Consider the following 20,547-nt stretch of genomic DNA (forward strand, 5'->3'; position numbering starts at 1 on the left):
TAACTATAACCAAAATTTCTATGACACTCATTAAGATTACATGCACAATATATAGGATTAAAATATTCTGTTTTATTATTGATTTTATTGTTCTTCTCAAGTTTATCACATGTCTTTTCAAACGCTTTAATTTCGGTTTTCTTAACATTATGATTGTAATTAGTTTCGATTATCGTGTCGTAAGTCTTTCGTTTGTTTTGTTCCACATTTGACAAGTCATATTTGATGTCGCCGTCAACCTGTTGCTTAAAATCACCCATAATCATTACATTATCATAGACGTTTTCATTTTTTGTCAAGTTTTCATTTACATTAGTTTCATCATCGCCCTTCTTTGTGGTATTATGATTTTCTCGAGGTGGTTTTTCAGTTTCAGATTGATTACTTTGATGAATAACTTCCATGTTATGATTGTCTATTATAAAATTATTGGGAATCAATTTCTCATCTTGAAACTCTTGTTCACTAACAGATGTTTTTATCACACAGGTACAATAACTAATATTTATCTGGGCTTCAGTATCATCTTTTCTCGGAAATTCAAATACACAATCAGTCACTTTATCACTCTCCTTCAAATCTGTATCAAAAAATTCTATAAACTGAGCGCTTGCGTAAACAAAAATATGCATGCAAAAAGTAATAACGGATAAATTTAATGTTTAAGAATTTATTTATGTTAATTAAAAATATTCACAAGGGATTAGTACATGACGAGTTAAGTATCTGATATACCCGTAAATCAATAGAGGGAAGGCCGTTTTATAAGTAACTTCAGACTTGGGTGACAAATTCAGAACTATTGGAGGAATATTAATGTTGGAATTTATACATTTTATTTTTTGTTATTGCTGTGTACTTATTGCGTTCAAATTCACAGGAAAAAAGTCAGTGAATATTGCAAACAACGTTGTAGGTATTTAAATTATGAATATATTTAAATCGTTTCATTTATTTTATTTTTATTTTACTTTCGGGAACTGCCGAACATGTTAAGCGTAGGAATTATGCATCACTCGCGTGGTGGATACATATTTGTTACTTTTGGGATGGAGACCGTAGTGGAGACGATGGCTTTTTGGATTCAACGGCATCAAATTTATTAACATGGTTATCCAGGTGTCTAACCTATTTGACAGATGACCCAAAGTCGCACGCACGCACGGTCGTCTGTACGCACCTTTATCACACGATAAGTTTGGCAATACAGAGCCAGCTTCATGGGCACCTTACATATAGAGAGAAATATAGTAAATATACTTTTTATAGTTCATTAATTTTAATATTTTAATAGATTATTAAAGTTTTTATTTTATTATTTTTATATAGAGAGTGTTATTTATAACTTAAGTCATGTGTAAATACTCAATATAATATAGCTTTTTATTTTATTTTTGCATAGAATCCAACATTTAGATCGTATATTTGTAAATTATTGGGTCTCGTGCCACAATTCGGCGAGTCAACATCTTCTGAGGATGCCTCGTGTTGAGGCGAAACACGTGTCGAATGGATTGAAGACAAAACTTAGCGGAATATAGGTATACTCAAGACAACTCACAAAATTTGGATAACGTGTATTTAGTGTTAACGTGTATCACTTTAATATACTGTCTTAATGATTCGTATTTTGAAATACTTAATGCGTATGAAGTTTAAGCTAATTAAGTAGACAAAATATAAACGATTATTTACTATTAAATTTATCACCTATGCTGACGTCATGCGACAGTAATATGAGATACCTACTTGTTCCATCCCTATTTTGATCTCCAGGGATTATAACTAACCAGTACACAAACCCTTAAAAAGTTATCTTTTTTTATTTTATGGAATAAGAGGACAAACGAGCGTACGGGTCATCTGGTGTTAAGTGATCACCGCCGCCCACATTCTCTTGCAACACCAGAGGAATCACAAGAGCGTTGCCGGCCTTTAAGGAAGGTGTACGCGCTTTTTTTGAAGGTACCCATGTCGTATCGTCCCGGAAACACCGCAGAAGGAAGCTCATTCCACAGCTTTGTAGTACGAGGAAGAAAGCTCTTTGAAAACCGCACTGTGGAGGACCGCCACACATCCAGACAGTGGGGAAGATATCCTAACTTGTGGCGTGTAGTGCGAAGGTATTTAATTGAAATTTATAAAGTGAAAGCTTCATAGGCTTGCTGAACACTTTATTTCGTGGGTACTGAATGAGACTGACCTGTCACGCTCGGCTATGTTGCACAATTTTTATTATGTATAAACAAATGATAGTTTTATTATGTGTTATTAATCTCACCTCGAAGAAGTTTTTACTTATTTCACTTCGGCACAACTTGGTTCGACAAACTTTTACACAAATTATCTTGCTCCAAACTAGGTATTAGCTTTAGTAAGGGTTGCAAGACAACGATATATTTAATATGACAAACATACTTTAATATATATAAATAGATATTAACATCCATGACTCTGAGATATATATCCGCTTTCCGGTATTTGAACCCGGGACCTCTAGATCAGTGGACAGGATCACAAGTCATTGGGCCACATGGGTCGTCGTAATTTATTATTTCTTTTGTTATATACTATGACGTTCTATGCACATATTGTAAGGACATATCATTAGCAATCTGATAGTGGAACGGCAAAAGTGTGCTTTAAGACAATGTAAGCACACTTTTCTTCTTAGTAGTGTGTCAACTGTCACGGTCCGAATCAAATCTGAACTTATAAATGTTTTCATTGCTGCTTATTGACCAAGAATATTTTCAACAACTGAAGTAAATGCGGTAATGTATAGATATATAGCTGTCGAAGCTTATTATGGTGTAATTTGTAACCTCAGTTCCAGAGAGAAACAATTTAGAAAAGTGTTCCAAAAGAAAAAAACTCGAGTTGTTACTGTTTATAACTAAAATATTCTAGAATTATGAAGACATTTTGTAAGTAACAACTAAACTGTTTTCACTCATCGATTATTGTTTCTCTGTGGTAATGATGGGTTATTGTTTATGGAACATCTCACACTTATCTCAAACTTACTGAATTTCAGACTTGTAACACTTTGGAACTGAGGTACATCGACACCTCAGTTCGATGTAATATATAGAACGTCATTGGTTATAACACAATGAAACAATACACATAATATTATGAAAAAGTTAAATTTGTTTCCAATTCTTACCATTAGGTTGTTCGTAGTGGTTATTGTCCTTGGTGAGCTTCCTAAACTTCCTTGGTGAGAGGCACGGAGAACGAGAGCCATCGGGTGCATCTGGTGTCAAGCGACGAGCTGCCAAGTCACACAACATTGATACTGCTTCCGCTCTGGAAGATGAACATTTTCATATAAGATATAAAAAGCTGTATTATATCTTATTTACATGCACACATACATATGATTTCCTCGGCCGCTAAGCAATCTTGGGGAAACAAAACTATTGAGTGCCAAGCCGTACGTGGCGGGTAAAAGTTGGTTAGAGACGCTAATAAACACAACTCAATGGAATTTTTGGAGGAGGCTTTTACCCTAATGAGGACCATACAAACCGTAGATTTTGCATGGAATTAAATAAAGCTTTACTAGTATTATTAATACGGTTAATTAGTTCTACCCGCGTATTCATTTCATGTGTCTATAAGAAGACCTATTAATTATATTCTTAATCTTATTGTACCTAAAATAAAATCGGGATTAATGAAAACTATTATTAAGGTCGGACTGCATTAGAGCGGCGCTGCGCGACGCCTCGCTCGCTTCATGTCGCTTGACGGTACCTGTCGCATAACACCGGCAGTAAGCAGCAGCTCGCTTCATTTCTATACCAGTTCGGTTGCGAGCAACGTTACAAGATGAGCGATAGTGACGAGGATTTGGTCAATACTTCTTCGTTGTGTGTAGAAGAAGAACAAATTATAGAAGGGAAAAAAATAAGAACAAATTTATGCTACCATACAGAAGGCGAATGTACATTTTTGTTTCCTCGCCTTCTTAATGACTCACACTTGCATGATTTCACACTTATTTCAGAATATCGAACTTAACAATAAACAGTACGCTCAGTGCAAGTGGCGTGTGCAAGTGATACTCACTTGACTCATGTGAGCTTCGCTGCACATCAAAATATTCTCTCGGAGACAATTCCGCCGCGACGCGTATCAACGAGCAGTGGACCACCACTCTAAGTCAACGTGCACCATACGAAGTTATTGAAATAATATTTCGACGTTTTGTGCCGTGCTGTCCAGTGTGCTCCGCTGTAATGCGGTCCGGCCTTTATTCAAATGCTATATAAAGTACCTCAGGGGTGGTTTAGGCCTGTTGATGGAACACTCGGAATCATTTGGCCCTTCCTCCTTAGGCGACATGGGCGATAGCGGCGTGGCAGCGTGGTCGCGGTACAGTCGGAGTCTTACTTCAGAGCCACATGCACGTAAAAATGCAACCGCGTCTGCATGCGACATATTTGACATTGACGTGTCGTTTACCTGTCGTTCAAACAATTTAAATGGATAAAATAATTTGTAAAACGATGAATTATTTTTATACAATTATTTGTATTTTTAAATGTGTGTTCAGCTCCAAACGTCATACAATGCGGTCACTGAAAATCAGTATAGTGCTCAATAAAGTATTATTTTATATGGACACAGCTGTTACGGAATATTACTTACAGTTTTGGAAGACCAGTGCCACTCAGATCATTTGGTAAGGTTTCTTTTTTTCTTCGTTTGTTTTCATTATCTAACTTATTTTGTTGGAATGTGTGGCAAAATTTATTTTCCGAAATAAATAAATTCATTTTCATTTGATTTTCAGTTCCATACTCGTAAATGTTGCTTTAAAAGAGTAGCGATGAGTTTCTTGCCACTTATTTTCATTAAAGCTCAACCTTTATCGAAGCAATAGTAAATAGCAAAAATTATTAAAATTTCCAAAAATCCTAACATTTGATGATGAGGGAGATGAGAGGCTCGATACTTTTCTTCTTCTTTTTATGTTAAGAAAATCTAAATTTTTAGCCTGCTTTTTCATTTAATGAATAAATACGCAACAAGCTGTTTAGACTCTGGGATTCTTTTTTATTAATTCCATCGAAATGTAATGACGTAATTGGCAGTAAATACTATAGTTTTACAGTTACTTATAGTAGTACTAGTAAGTAACCTTTACCATACAAATGTCAAAATGTGAGGTTGAAAAATAATAAGAGAAAAAAGATCAATTTCTTCTTAGATTTTTTTTACAGTTTGAAAGTTTAAAAAAGTCATAATAACTCCTTTTTGCTTATTTATTTAACGTATTATGATAATACAAGCTACTTGGAATTGGGACAGGAACGTCTTCGTATGGTGACATCAGTGATGTTATCAGGGTGGTTTTGCAATAATTGCCACGCAATAGTCAAATATCACCTACATAGACCGAACGATTGTAAAACTGAAGTGGCAGTGGGCAGGGCAAATAGCTGGAAGGACCGATGGCCGTTGGTGCAGTAAGGTCCTCGAATGGTGACTACGTACTGAAGGACGCAGTTTTGGTAGGCCCCCCACAAGATGGCCCGATAATCTGGTCAAGATCACCGGAATAGGTTAGGTTCGATGTGGGCAGCGCAAGGCCGATCGTCTTCGAGATATTTGGGGGATGCCTTGTTCAGCAGAGGGCGTCTTTCAGCTGAAAAGTATAATATATTATTAGCTACATCTTGAACACACATCGTTCTTCATTGTTACAATATTTTTATTACATTCAGCTTGAGCATGTTTGTAATACTGTAAACATTTGCTGATTTCATCATGCCTGTTCGCGGCGTGAGGCTACTTACGTGCGCTGTTGTAGACTGCCGGAAAAAAAAAACTACATTTTGATTATGTCCGGTAGGGAAGTTCTGTTTCATAATTGTTTATGAAATACCAACAGAATTACATTTGGGATTCGAACCCGGGATCTCTAGCTCAGTGGGCAGGGTCACTAACCACTGGGCTATATGGGTCGTCAAATAAAGACAAGTCGTACAAAAAGTTGTTTTTAGATTTGAGAGGTAGATATTAACTTAAACAATTCCTTCAAACACCCCCATTAATATTTGCGCGACTGTTTTTCATTTTCTTAAACCTAAACTCACCGCAACAATTCTATCTCCAGGTTGTATTCTACCGTCGCTGAGTGCTGGCTCTCGTACCAAGGCGCGCACGTAGTGGCCGAGGGCGCTGTGATCCTCTTTGCGAAGTGTGAAGCCGAGGGAACCGTTTACCTTTGTCATCACTATGTCAAACTCCTACAAGTAAACATATTTTTTTAATAAAAATTAGGGACAAGCAGGTCGTTCAGTTGATGATAATTGATACGCCTTACCCATTACAATGCAGTGCCATTCAGGATTCTTGAAAAAAACCCAAAAATTCTGAGGGGCACTACAATTACGATCGTCACCTTGAGACATAAGATGTTAAGTCTTGTTTGCCAAGTAATTTCAATAGCTAGAGTAGAGTCTAAAATACAGTAGATATTTTTACGTTATCAATATAATTTTAGCCGTAATTATATGCAACAAAGTTAGGACACTTTTTGGTCACACTTTCTTAGCTATTGACCTAGCTAATATTGTTAATCAAATATTTTAATCATAATTATTTGTATGTGATTCTAAGGTTTATTTTAATTTTCTCTTACGTTTAAAAATATTGTGAAAAAATATCTATTTTATAATACTCTCACGAAGGCAAACTATAATAAGTATTTATTTATTTATTTAAATTGGGGCTCAGATATACAAGTACCTAATCTAGAACTGAAATTGCAACTATAAGAATAATCTATCGGTCGGTGAATGTTGTACAAATATAGATATTTGATCGCTACAGATCAGTTCTGAGGCCATTACAAATAACAGATATACAACGCCGACGAACCTCAGAGTTTAGTTCACAACTGTATTGGTTCGTCGGATAGTTGCAAATAGTTTTAACCAATATCTATTACAATGAGTTTCAGCTACACTAATATCGAACTATTACATCACCGGTGCGCTAGGGAGGGGCGAGTTAGCGATATCGATAACTTCAATTATGAAGAGTATTTTGCGCTTACCTATACACGACAAACTACTAGCGTCGATTCCTAGTGCTCCGATGATTTACCTCACAGTATGAAGAGTGTATGACATTAGTCTAATTAAGTATTCTGAGTTAATTTATCCAAAGCAGCGAATCCTAATAAAAAAAATAAAAAAAAAATATGATGATACCTAAGCTGAGCTCCCATTTAAATAAAAATATATTTAACCGCTTAATTTATGTAAACGATCTTTAAACTACCTTCGTTCAGGCTCCCATTTATGCAAATAAAGACAATAAATTTGATTTTTCAGTCACGTCACGAACCTGGGGTACATTTGTTCGGGAAGATTGGACATTCTCTCATGAAAAATAACAAGTTGAAGTTTCATTATGCAGATAGTTTATGAATGAGGTCGATTTTTATTCGTGGAGTGGAACTAAGAAAATACTTAAGAAGCTATGGATGGAGCAAGTAACTAATGCGGGGTGCATGAAGGATTATTAGAGTATAAGCCAGTCGATATTTAAGAATCTGTCTCAAGATGAAATTGACGGTTCATTAAAGTATTTTGACTTGGACAACATATAGTGTCGTTTCGTTCGTTATAAGTGGACGTTGCTGAACTCGTTGATACGATGCTTAATTTTGTTAATACATTTACGTAGTATCAGGAATGTATTATTATTGAATTTAAATGAGAGAATAACGTATGCCACATTATTTACAAAAACCACTAATTAAATACTGCGTGTGTTATTGATATATTGATTTCATAGAACACGCCTATTTGAAAGTAGATAATTTCAAAAAACAATTTCAATTTGAGACAGAATCTAGATCAGAGTTGTTTTATTTTTTCTTTGTTAACGTATAATGTCTAATACTTGGTAGAAATATATTTAACTTGTATTTCTGCATGCTAGTAGTAAAGTAATCAACTACGGCGTCACTTACGATAATATACTTACCACAGATCCGTCATCCTATGAAGCGTGAACAGAGGGCTTTATTAATTGAAAGGAGACGTGAACATGGTTCCAGCGATATTAAATTTTGTATTTTGCTCTCTAGCGTATTATGTAGCTACATGAGTAAGGATATTTAATATTTAGCTTCAAAATCTGCCAATTTTCATGTAATCGGTATATTATGTTTATATTGTAATCTGCGATAACAAGCGAAATATTATAATATGAAGCAAGATTTGGTTGTTGAATAACATAAGACGGAGAATTAATAAATCTTCTTCAAATTAATTTATTTTTTTGGATTAATATAATATGTAAGAGTGTTTCTTAGATATGATTTATTTGATTGATATTTATTATTTACTATACAAATATGTGGCGTCATTTAAAGTGATTTAAACAAAGACTTTTAAGTAAAGCGAAGGCAAACTATTTAACAAATATCCTTCTGTGTTGCTTTTTTGGTTCAGAGTTCAGGGTTGACCTCGCAGAGAAGGATATGATGAAAAGAAAATTGTTTAATGACAATAAGGGACGAGACGAGCAGGACGTTCAACTGATGGTAATTGATACGCCCTGTCCATTACAATGTAGTGCCGCTCAGGATTCTTGAAAAACCCAGAAATTCTGAGCGGCACTACTATTGCGCTCGTCACCTTGAGACATAAGATGTAGTCCCATTTGCCCCGTAATTTCGCTAGCTACAGCACCCTTCAGGCCGAAACACAATAATGCTTACTCGTAATTACTGCTTCACGGCAGAAAAAAGCGCCGCTCCACTACCCATATACTAGCCGTCCCATTGGTAAATGCCCTTACGACATCCTTGGGACTGAGACTTCCCTATTCTTATTACGCCCCGAGAAAGCACAGGGCAAAAAATATCCAGAAGAATTACAATGATAATAAGTGCACTTCAAGTGGCCGGTATTAAATGATACAAGACAGAGAAGTGTTGAATAACTTAGTGTTAGAAGCCAAGATCCATTTTGGGAGTTGTGCCAACTTTGTAAGTAAGCTGTGTTCAGGTTATGGCGCTGGTGACGTCAAGAGCACTGACTGTCTGACCTGCAAGCTTTGTTTCTGTTCTTATTGCCAATTATTATGCCACTATCAAAAGTTTGAAACTCTATATTAATGATAGCTGTTCGAGAGAAATATGTAATATATTTTATTTTCAATTACGACCTCACGAGCTCGATGATTCGATAAACATTATTGTTCGTCTCATCTGCAATATTATTTTGAGATATTTTTTATCAGGCTGGACGGCCAATTAGCATATGAAAATGTAAACTCTAAGTTAGATAAACAAAACTTCACCACCTAGGTTCAAATTTTAACTATTTCGAGAGTAAAAATACAAAAATAGCTTTAGTGTGAAGGTAGGTTTTGTTTTTTTTTGCAAATATATCATAAACTAGCCTTTCCCGCCCGCTTCGTGAGGCGAATTTTAAAAGGACGTAAATTAATGAAGGAACGTTGGAATTCGAAAAAAACATCTAGGATAAATTTCTCATCGAATGTTGGTAATTTCATGTCGATATAATCAGTGTTTTAGGCGTGATTGAGCAGCAAACAAATACTATTTTCATTACATATAATATAGACTAGCCGGTCCCACCCGCTTCGCTGGGCGAATTTTAAAAGGAAATTAATAAAAAAAATGAGTAGCCATATACCATCTAGGATAAATTTCGCATCGAATGGTGGTAGTTCCATGTGCTTAGGCAGTGGCTTAGGCGTGAAAGAGCCTCAAACAAAGACCATTTTAATTATATATATGTATAGAAGATAGATTAAAACTTTCAATAAATTATATTTATTGGTACTACAATTTTGAGAGTTGCGAGTTTCTTAGAAACTTTCCTTCTCTTTTTGAATAGGTAATTTTTAGATTTCAAAAATCTCTATAAAATTTTAAAGTAGTGGACAAAACTTCACTTTTTTTGGATCGATATCTTCTTCAGGTATTTTGGAGACTGTTGAAAAAAGTTGACAATAAAGTACCGTTTGACGTAGCTTCAGAAGATGAACTTAAATAAAAATAACTGAGACGCTTTGCACAGTATAGGAATTCGCCTTCGAATATAATAATAATTATTGACTTTTACACAAACTATCTTGGCATAGCCTGTACTTTGGGTACAAGACAACGGTATATTTAATATTATATATAATAATTACTTAAACATACATGACCCGGCAACAAACATCCATACCCGGATTTGAACCCGGGATCTCTCACTAACGTCATCATATCATCGTCGTCACTATTTTTCATGAAATAGAGAAAATTAACTGGCTAAAAGGTTATATTTATACGTTAATACGCCTTAACTTACAGTAAAACGCGGGAAAAATGTGTTATATTTCAGTTGATTTGAGAAAGAGGTTTATAAACTAGCAACCCATCGTATAGGCATCTACGTAGGTATATTTTATGAAAATGAAGATGAAGAAAGTGAAGTGGAGATATATTGGTGGCCAATAGTCCGTATCTATGTACTCGTATAACGGATGCGAAAACTAGAGGGTAGTCATGGATAATTATATTTATATACATATTACGACCTCCGTTTACTATTTTAATTACGATTATTGTGTTGTTCAATAAAACTTAATTACACACAAAAATATTTCCACATTAAGCTTAATACCTCGATACACTGGTATCAATGTTTGGAAATGTTATTAATTAATGTGTACATTAATAACTGCAGGGCAGTCATCAAAATATGTGTTATGGTAATAACTCGATTAATTAACTCTTACGTTTAATAACTGCAGTAATTACGAGTATAAAATGTTATTTTCTGTGCAACATAAAATTAGTTAAAAAATTTTCATTTTATATATTTCAAACTTCATCCATTTATTTTACTTTTCACAGCTCGAGCACTTATTAATTAGTGATGCCCTTTTGTGATATCGAATTGATTCCTTTATTATCGACACTCAAACAATCGATATCATTTATGAACAGGTTTGTTAAAACTTTGATATCTGTTATTTTTACATAACTTTTAATCTCGACGCGAATAGAGCATAATTAATCTAAAAAGTTTGCATTCCATATGCAACATTATAACTTTTGACAATATTTAACCCTAGAAGCCTAATCTACGCCTGTGAGGCGTACAAGCAACCAAATATCAGTTGTCTTTTTCTTACGATAGAAGTTAGCGCGTCAGTCAGTTGGCGAAAGATCGCCGACTCAGTGGCCGATTGGAGTTAGTGGACGGTGGCCGTGTCATTAAGGTAAGTCCTGCCATTTTTTATTTATCTAAGTATAGCACGCCTGCGAGACGTATGTTTAGGCTTTGTGTAATTTTCAACTAAGTTTGTGTGATTTTACTTTTGTTTGTTTTTTGTATATACAAAAAATATTTTATGTCTCTTGCGGCATTATTTCAGGGTAAAATATGTCATGGCATTAATATAGGTACTAAATAAAAATAATATTTAAGCTATCTTAAACAATGAAAATAATCATTTAGAAGGTTCAGATTATAGGCAAGAGTACAAATACTGGCGGTGGACACAACTTCAAGAGCTCAAGTTGGCAGTCGATCTCATTTATGATATTGAACGTGGTTCAATCGAGACAAATAATTTCATCCATTTTTGACCTTTAATGTCTCAATTAAGGAAGACGAGGTACGATGCCCTGAATATTAAAACTTTAGGGGTTATTAGATGACAGAGCTATTTCAGCTTGGATATTTGGATATAGCTTATGCTAACAATATTCTTCGAAAAGACCAAATCAGGCTTTGAATGTCTATTTCGAGAAGAATAATTGACTTGAGTTGCTCTACGGGAGCAGTAGATTAAGTATTCATTACCTAACATGTGTTGAAACAAGACCCTACCACGACTGTCAGTTTAGCTACTTCGCCAATAGTAACGATTAGCATTAAACTCGCCAGCAACCAGTACACGACCGCCAACATCAAACAGTAGATCAAGGTCTGACTTCAGAAGTGGTAAGTTAGGAGATTGATAGGCCGATACAGTCACGTGCTCAATTCCGGAAATCTGTATACTTAAACCAATTGCTTCTATATTTCTTAGTACCAGGAAAACGAATCAGTGTCTAAGATTATTTTTAACTAGCTGTATTCCGCGACTTCATCCGCGTACACACATCACTGAGCACGTAGTACTCATAAAAAATCTTTGTTTCAAACTTTATTAATTTTAATTATATAATTTGTCGAAACTTTATGAAGATATTACAATTTTTTTTTCTTGACAAGGTTCAAGTGTATAAGAAACTTAGAAGACTAAATTGAAATCTATCCAATAGATTTTCCTTGATCCGCGCACAAATGAAAACCTCTATCACTTTATTTATATTGATATATATTACTTGGTTGGTTTTTTGTTTGAGTAGGAAGGATGATCTATCTTCGAATGGCTTGTGGCTCGGTCGTGGGACGGGCCATTTTGGTGCATGTACTTGAAAGGTTGCTGCTTGGTGTGACTGGTTGATCCTGTCATAGCGAACTTTGCTTTAATTGGTATTAAAAAGCTTGAGTATTTTTTTAATTTATTAAAATGTTGATACAATGTAGTTGGATGGACCTATTGTACTCAATAGGTTTTTTGAGGTTTTAAGTATTTAGTTGATTTAACTACTCAATTTTTAACTTAATCAATTAATTCGAAACGTTCGAGTTTTGTCTGTCAAGACCCTTTATCTTGGGAACTCGTGGAGGTCTCGAGTTGAAATTGAAGCTGTGAAAAAATCAAACTTCTAAACAGCAGTCAGTAGGTAATTGATTCCACAAAGTGGCTGTGCGAGGCAAGACATTTCTTGCAAAACGTGCGGTTGTGGAATGACAGATGGTATTTAGCATATTAACGTTATGTCCGATGGTAGAATTCGGCCGCTGGTATCAACCCGAACAGCTCCTTTGAGCACTCCCTGTGATTAATGCGATAGAAGATGCAGAAAACCACCACCTCTACACAATGGCAAATAATCAAGCCGATCGGAGATGACTTGATCGTCGATGATTCGAGCTGCTCTTCGTTGTATGCGGTCAAATGGAAGAAGCTGGTACTGGGGAGCACCCGCACAGAGGCGATAACAGCACTCCATGTGAGGCCGAATTTGCGTCTGCTTATAATAATAATTTATTTTAATACCAACTTTCCGAATCATAATCTGAATTTTTTAAATGGGGTTCACGTTGCCATATGAAAATTAGTTATGAATCCACGAAAATCAAATAAAACAAGAAGAATAATAATTTAACGCCACAACTAGAATTTCCTTACTTAACGAAACTAATGAAAATAATGAAATAGTGAGTATAAATAGCAAAGAAAAACATAGCAAAATATAACACAATAATATTATATCACCACTTACATCACGTGATGTATCGGGCGACATTACTTTCCACTTCTGTTTTATTACGATACTCGAGGCACATAAAAGCGGCCATAAAATACTTTGTGTTATTAATACCGGAATCATAAGTATGTATAGTAAATCTTACCGATTTCAAGTAATGTTTGGCTAACGGATATTCCTATCCGGATTCTGTTTTGAATGGGTTTTATGTTTAATAAACATTATTACGCAAAATAACGCCTAATATTGAATTTGGAATTATTATTAAATTAAAACGCTAACTACTAACGGCCAAATAGTGCGGTACCTGCAAACATACAAATACACACTCACACATAATAATAAAAATATAATATTGGCACACTTTATCTTGACTCAAATTATGCATATAGCCTGTGTTAAGGGTTGCAAGATAACGATATATTTAATACAACATACTTAAACATACATAAATATACATAAACATCCATGTCTCAGAAAGAAACATCCATATATATAAATGCTTGCACCTACCGGGATTCGAAAGCGGGGCCTCTAGCTTAGTAGGTAGGATCGCTAACCACTCGGCTATACAGGTCGTCACACATAACTCGTATACATACGAGTACCAATCGCTCATTTTCAGATCGCCGTATTCTAACCTGGATCTTACTTAGTAGAAAGGTCACAAACCACTGGTCTGTACGGGTTGTCAAACTTATTCACGTCAAAGTTATTCTATGGACTTTGCATACAATATAACATATTCTATTGCCAGGTAAGTTTAGACAGTACCTAGCTTTGATTATGTAAATCGAGCTTGGGATATGTCGTAGCGATTACGTGAATAAGTAAGATGAACAGAACGTACGTAATGGAATAATTTATGGGCAGTGTAGCCTTATATTATGTTCCTTTGTGTTCGTGTGTACTCGTCCTATATACAGGTATAGTTATCTTGTACACCTACGGGTATAATCTGTATTTCATTCCTTCGCTAAATTAATGGCTTTCTAGAGTATTCTTATTTCATTGCCGCTTATGATAATTATTATAAACGGTAATAGTTCTACTACAATTATTGAAATAATAATAGTCTTTTTGTATAATTATACAGTGAAAGTTTTTGAATTTATAATAATTTCAATTTATGTTAATTTATTTAATTGTTGTTCCGTTAATAACATTTTAATGTCGTATGCTTGGACAATTTATACGTCTAGAATCTAAATAGAGTCTCTTGCTGCTAGATAACCGATAAAAACAGGCCAGGTTTATTGCTTTAGTGTGCCTGACAAGCTACGTCTTACACTCGCGATTTGTGTGTCACTTTGTGTTAGTGTGCATGCATTGTTTAAAATAAAGATTGACTGACAATCAACCTCAATTTTTTTCGACGTTTTCCCAGCTGTCACATTTTATTCCGTGCTAACTAGTCATTTGTATATAAAAAACAATTGATGCATATCGTTTTCTTTCCTTTACGTGTGCAATAAGAAATTATTTATCCCTAACCTTAACAATTACAGATTATGAGAAGTACACTTTAAGTTTTAATTTAACTGCAGTGTTAAAATATATGTATTAAATAGCCGCATGTTCTGATTCGGATTAAGAAAATTTACATTTTTTGGAATCTAAGGGAACACTGACAAAGGTATTTAATGTTAATTTCAACTTGAATAAGGGTCTTGAAAGGGTCAAAAGTAAGGTTTTTTTTCCTTTAACAGATTTAACACTTAAATATATTCAGGATGGAATTGGTTTAAAATGCCTTTCCCTTTAACTTCCTACAAAGTGCAGGTCCGACTACATATGGAGTACTGCTGTCAGTCGTGCGAATGAAAATACGCGCGTACACTTTTTAAAGGGCCGACAACGCTCTTATGACTCTTCTTCTCTCCTCCTTAAGAGAACAAGTCACCCGTACGCTCGTTTGTCCTCTCTTCCATAGCAAAACTTGAGCTGGTAGTAGTTTTATAATCAACTTACCCCATATTGGATGTCATACACAGGCAAAGGTTGCTCCAGACCTGGTAAATGCAAGTCATGTCTCCTGTCTTCGGGGCTCACATCCCGTTTTCCTCGACCTTCCGACGATGACGTGGTGGCGCTGCTTGTTGTTTGAGATAACCTACAGGTTCATATTTTTTATTAATGCACAAAATTTGTTAAAAATAAACTTCTTTGACTAACGTTATTGTATTTGTTGCATGCGATTTCTTATTATAACAGTAATCACGACCATCATGTTCACGAAGGAAGCATCCTTACACACACAATAAATTCAAGCTCTAGGTGGATGCATCCAATATGCGATAATATATATTTATACAATTTATTATTTATTAATTTTTATGAAATATTTGATATTTAAAACTTTTTTAAATTTGAACACTGTTCATATTATATTGGGTGCAGTACCTAACAATAAAAAAAAATTATTGAAGTAGGCATTACTTTGCGGAAATCCATAATTATCCAAATGTTTTGAGTTTTCTTTAGTGTTAATTCCACCAATATTTGTCTTTTAAACAATTCGAGACGTGTTTAGACTTGAGTCTCGTGCCAGATTTTGGCGAGTCAACATGTCCTGAGGATGCCTCGTGTACAGGCGAAACACGTGTCGAATTGTTTAAAAGACAAATATTGGCGGAATTAACACTAAAGAAAACTGAAAACATTTGGATATTTTTTTTGTATATTACAGCCATTGTTAAATACCTACTCAATTTGATTGAAAAGAGTGGTCGTTCTTGTATGTTCCTCTCACGAGCTCTACTTCTTCCGAACATAATATGGTAGATTCAGTAATTTAAAAGAAATATTTATAGTGACGATTCAAAAGCACTTAGTTTAAGCCCAATTGAATAAAGTTTATTTGAATTTGACTTTGAAACGTCTGGAAGTCGGTACGCATTTACATAACATAACACATTCATCTATAATATACCTCGCAATAATTACGTCATAGAGATTACTTTAAGAGAGTACTTAATTCTGACGAAGCAATAACTGACACATGGAGACGATAGCGCTAGGTGTTGGCGGGCAGCTAGAGTAGAGATCCTGACTGTTGCCAAGTTAGTTTCAGTGTAGTACGTAGGCAATATTTGTAGCTATCACTTTATATGGTATTTCTGTCTTTCTTGGGTCTGTCCCTCATATCTGAGGATCGTGGTCAGACTTCGGGTTGCACCTGATCAGCGGATGATCAGCCTCCACCGGTTTCTATCCAGCACGTGTCTAACAGCCGCGGAGAATTGGGATGACGAGTTTTTATTTTGGTCTGTCCATCTTGTTGGAGGACGACCGCGCGATCTTTTGCCTTAGAAATGATATGGTATTTAACTACCATATAAAGTTAAAAAGGGAGTGATGACCAACTCAGTAAAATTTCTCGAATCCGAAAATTGTTTGGGAAATCGTAAACACTTACGACAATGCGGATTCGGGCAAAATGAACCTTACTCAATTCAACCCCAGATCACCAGTTTGTGTTATACCAACCAAAAACCCTATTTGTCGTATACCCAAATATAGTACTGAAATACTGGATCTAGAAAATAAGGCCTAATAGGCGGTCATCTGGAAGATAAAGCCAAAATGGCCACAAAGAAACTGTGGATCATCAAAAAGTTTGAGGTTCTCTATAGGGCGAAGATCCAGCCACATATAAAGTATCACTTTCATATGTGGTCTGGGGCAGCTTGAACACAAGGTTACTTCAATTGCTGTGGATCCAATACTCAGAAATGAGCTTGATGTAATACGAAATTCAAAATAATTGTTAAAAGAAGTTTATGTGGTAAAGGTCACTGTGATACTAGAGATTTGGACTGGAGCGACGCTTTTCTTAAAATAAGATGAAAGAATGAACGCCACCGATGAATCAAAGCTATTAATAATTATTTGAGCGGAAGATAAAGGTTCTCATTAGTGCTCCCTGTCAAAAACAAGTTGTTCATTCATTAATAATTAATAAGTCAGCGACTCTGTATTTGCGATAGAATCTTTAGAATAGTAGCATATATGACGTATTCCGTAGACTATAAATACTAATGACGTCATAATGAGGCCACAGACAATGAAATGCGTTCTCGTGTAAATCTTCTACACATCTTGTAGTAGAAATGAAAAGCCAATTTATGACGTGATCTCAGGTAATGAGACTAACTTGGATTGGTTTTAATAGCTATTTCTGTACTCGTTGTTCTTATTGACTTAGATTGTTTCAACGACTTTAGGATAGTTACCTGCAGCGCTTCATGAAATCATTGTTTAAACATTATTAACAATAAAAGATTTCTGAACGATTTGCATCTGCTTAAAGAATTATTTTAGTGGCATAAGTTTTCTCCGTGGAACGATTAGTATCATAAGAAGACTTGTACCCACACCCAAAGCAATTTTGAAGTAAACAAGAAAACCACCGCCTATCTTAAATAATTATCATATTACTTAGAAACGGAAAGTCTTTTGCGATTACATTTCATTTTTGATTTATAATTCATTATGTTTAGTTATTTTACATAACATTATATAATAATTATACCGTTGTTTAATTTTGTCTTGATATAATATAATGGTTTAAGTTATAATATAATATGAAACGAGCCTTATTAACTAACTTACCTTGCATGCAGAGGATGACAGTTGAGAGGATCCAGAGGCAAGTGGGGAGGGTGTGGTGTCCTCGCGGGTGGAGTCGGAGGATCCGGAGGTGTTATACTCTCTAGTACATCTGGAGGGGGCCGACACACTCTTAGCTCTACTGTAGAAGCAGCTGTTCTGAGGACTTCTAGCGCTTCCTGTAATATAGAGTTATTTTTTTGTTAGATGTTAAACAAGAGGCGTACTGGCAAAAACATGGACTACTTTCTAAAATTAATATCAATTCTTAGTATTATTTGTCCCCAGTGATTGTGAATTTAAGAGTATGTGATATTGAATGGCATAACAGGTAAAAGAAATATCTTTTTTGTACGATAGAAAACTAATTAATAATGTACTAGAAATGACAAGCGCGTTTAACAACCACATCCTGCATATAGAGAGTGGCGCGACAATGGTGACATTAAATGAACACACGAGTGCAACTACTTAACATTAATCATAAAAAAATTATGAATTAAATTAAATAATTGAAATTTTAAATAAAGCAATTATATATTTAGTGAACAAAATTTTGATAACTCTTACGTGGGCCCTGTTCACCTACACGGCTACGGCACGGCGTGGAATAAGTTAGTGGCAGTCTACGCTGGCTCGCGGCTACTAGATTACTTACAGGCTGTACCGAAATGATGTTATGGAAAATTGGTTTATGGTGAATCATATATTTTTTATTTTCGAATATATTTCTTTATGCTTATCCGTGTGTTCATTAATGTCGCTATTAAAGGGCCACGCTATAAATACACTTCAACATATTACATTTACTCGTTAATACTTTTTTTTACTAAACGGTTGCTATTTTTAAATAGCCGCCATTTATTCCGGGCCTTTATTCCGCCGGATATTCAGGGCCTTGTGCTGCACAAGGCCCTGAATATCCGGAGCGATCCAAGCGTTCGCAGCAATGTATTAAGTACGTAAGAAATAATATTATAATAATAACTCTTCTTTTCAGACCCTTGATGCTTAGTACGAATACAATTAGAATTAAACAAAAAACAATATAAACTGCAAATAGAAACTAAATGCCAATATCCACCCAGCGTCGGTACATTGCTGACAACATCAGCCTGTCAGACAGACTCCTGATAATGGCATTACTACACGTCTTAACTCTGGAAGCATGATGAAAAAATGAATAGAGCCTAGCCTCCGCGTACATTTACAGCAACGTCTCAGGCCCATGAGGAATAGACATCGTTACGATGTATAGACGACAGTCGTCCCGCGAGAATTTGCACCTATACAGTATGGATTTTGCATTATAAAATTAAATGTAGCTACATACTTCTTATGTATTTATAATGCATTTGCTGACGATACACAAAACATGAACGAAATCGGTGCACTAATTAGGTCAAAATGTAGACTTTTAATTTTGAGCGAATATGAACCCGCTGTAGAATTGGGTCAATAGGTGAATGATACAATGAACTTGAATCTTTGAACATCAAAAAGCGATGTTGCCGTCCCGCGCGCTTCAAGTTCAAAGTAGCTGATCGTTTGTCGGATAGAACAGAAGCGACGTTCCCTTGTGTTTCCTTCTCGCTTCTCGCGGCGACTTCAAACGCGTCGGACGGTCCTAAAGCGAAAGAATGCGATCGGGCATAGGTAAGGCACAACCTTTAGCTAAATAGTTTCTTTAAAAGGGAATAATAATACGCGATAAACAAAAACCTATTTAACATTAAATACTTAGCGCACAGTGTTTCTAGAAATACCTATTGTAAAATCGTTAAAATACTACGCACTAAGTATTTAAAGGTTGTTTGTTTAAGTAGTTAACGGAAACTAATTATAAACAAAGTTATGTAATACAAAGCAATCTATTTTTTAAAAACCGTAACGTACCCGTTGCTACTGAGGATTTTTTTAAATGGACAAATGAGTGTACTGATGACCGTCATCTGATGTTAATTGATCACCGCCGCCCACATTTTCTTACAACACCAAAGGAACTCCACAGGAGGGTTGTCGGGCTCTTATAAAGGGGTACGGGCTTTTTTATAAGATATTCATGTCAAGGAATAAAGTTAATTGATAATGGCACTGTAAAGGAACGCCAGACATCCTGATGATGGAGATGATATCTTAATTTGTGGCAAGTCTTGCGAAAGTGGATTTCGTCGGCAGGAATCAGGTCTAGCAGCTTTTTCCCAGCAACGCCAAGTGATCAAGTTATTCACAGTGGACCCCGACAATTCGAGCAGCTATGCGTTGCACGCGGTCAGTAGGTTCCAGCTGATACTGGTCACGCATATCGTGCTGGCAGATCGACGGACATGGCTCTTTATGAATTAACCACTCCTCAGAAATGCTATAGATAACAAGGAGACAGCACTCTGTCTTTTCACGGATATTGAAGGATGCTTAGACAACACCTCTCACCGAGCCATCATACACGCTGAGAGCATGACAAAAATATAATATTAAGTATAGATAAATTGTCATTTTTGTGTACGTGTATTATGTGAATTTTGTATTTAACCACATAAATGCTAGTTCTTTTA

At 35.4% G+C, this 20,547-nt stretch overlaps 1 protein-coding gene and 1 long non-coding RNA gene across 4 annotated transcripts in view; one reads left to right on the top strand and one right to left on the bottom strand.

Moving 5' to 3' along the window:
• LOC126965510 (uncharacterized) overlaps nt 1–20,547 on the bottom strand; it is a 154,111-nt gene that overhangs the window by 11,914 nt on the left and 121,650 nt on the right. For 2 of the 3 annotated variants that reach the window (XM_050809149.1, XM_050809151.1), the window contains exons 5-10: nt 17,996–18,171; nt 15,353–15,494; nt 8,014–8,028; nt 6,111–6,263; nt 4,286–4,473; nt 3,170–3,312 (exon numbers count right to left, since the gene is read on the bottom strand). In XM_050809149.1, coding sequence (XP_050665106.1) covers nt 3,170–3,312; nt 4,286–4,473; nt 6,111–6,263; nt 8,014–8,028; nt 15,353–15,494; nt 17,996–18,171 — 817 coding nt within the window. The remainder of the gene's footprint in view (nt 1–3,169; nt 3,313–4,285; nt 4,474–6,110; nt 6,264–8,013; nt 8,029–15,352; nt 15,495–17,995; nt 18,172–20,547) is intronic. The other variant, XM_050809150.1, reaches the window with a different exon arrangement.
• Nucleotides 4,414–8,301, top strand: LOC126965535 (uncharacterized). The gene is made up of 3 exons (XR_007729549.1): nt 4,414–4,693; nt 6,131–6,269; nt 7,356–8,301. It is a non-coding gene; the product is annotated as an uncharacterized LOC126965535 (long non-coding RNA).

Source organism: Leptidea sinapis, chromosome 7 (assembly GCF_905404315.1).
Source record: "Leptidea sinapis chromosome 7, ilLepSina1.1, whole genome shotgun sequence".
In the NCBI taxonomy this organism is placed as follows: domain Eukaryota; kingdom Metazoa; phylum Arthropoda; class Insecta; order Lepidoptera; family Pieridae; genus Leptidea; species Leptidea sinapis.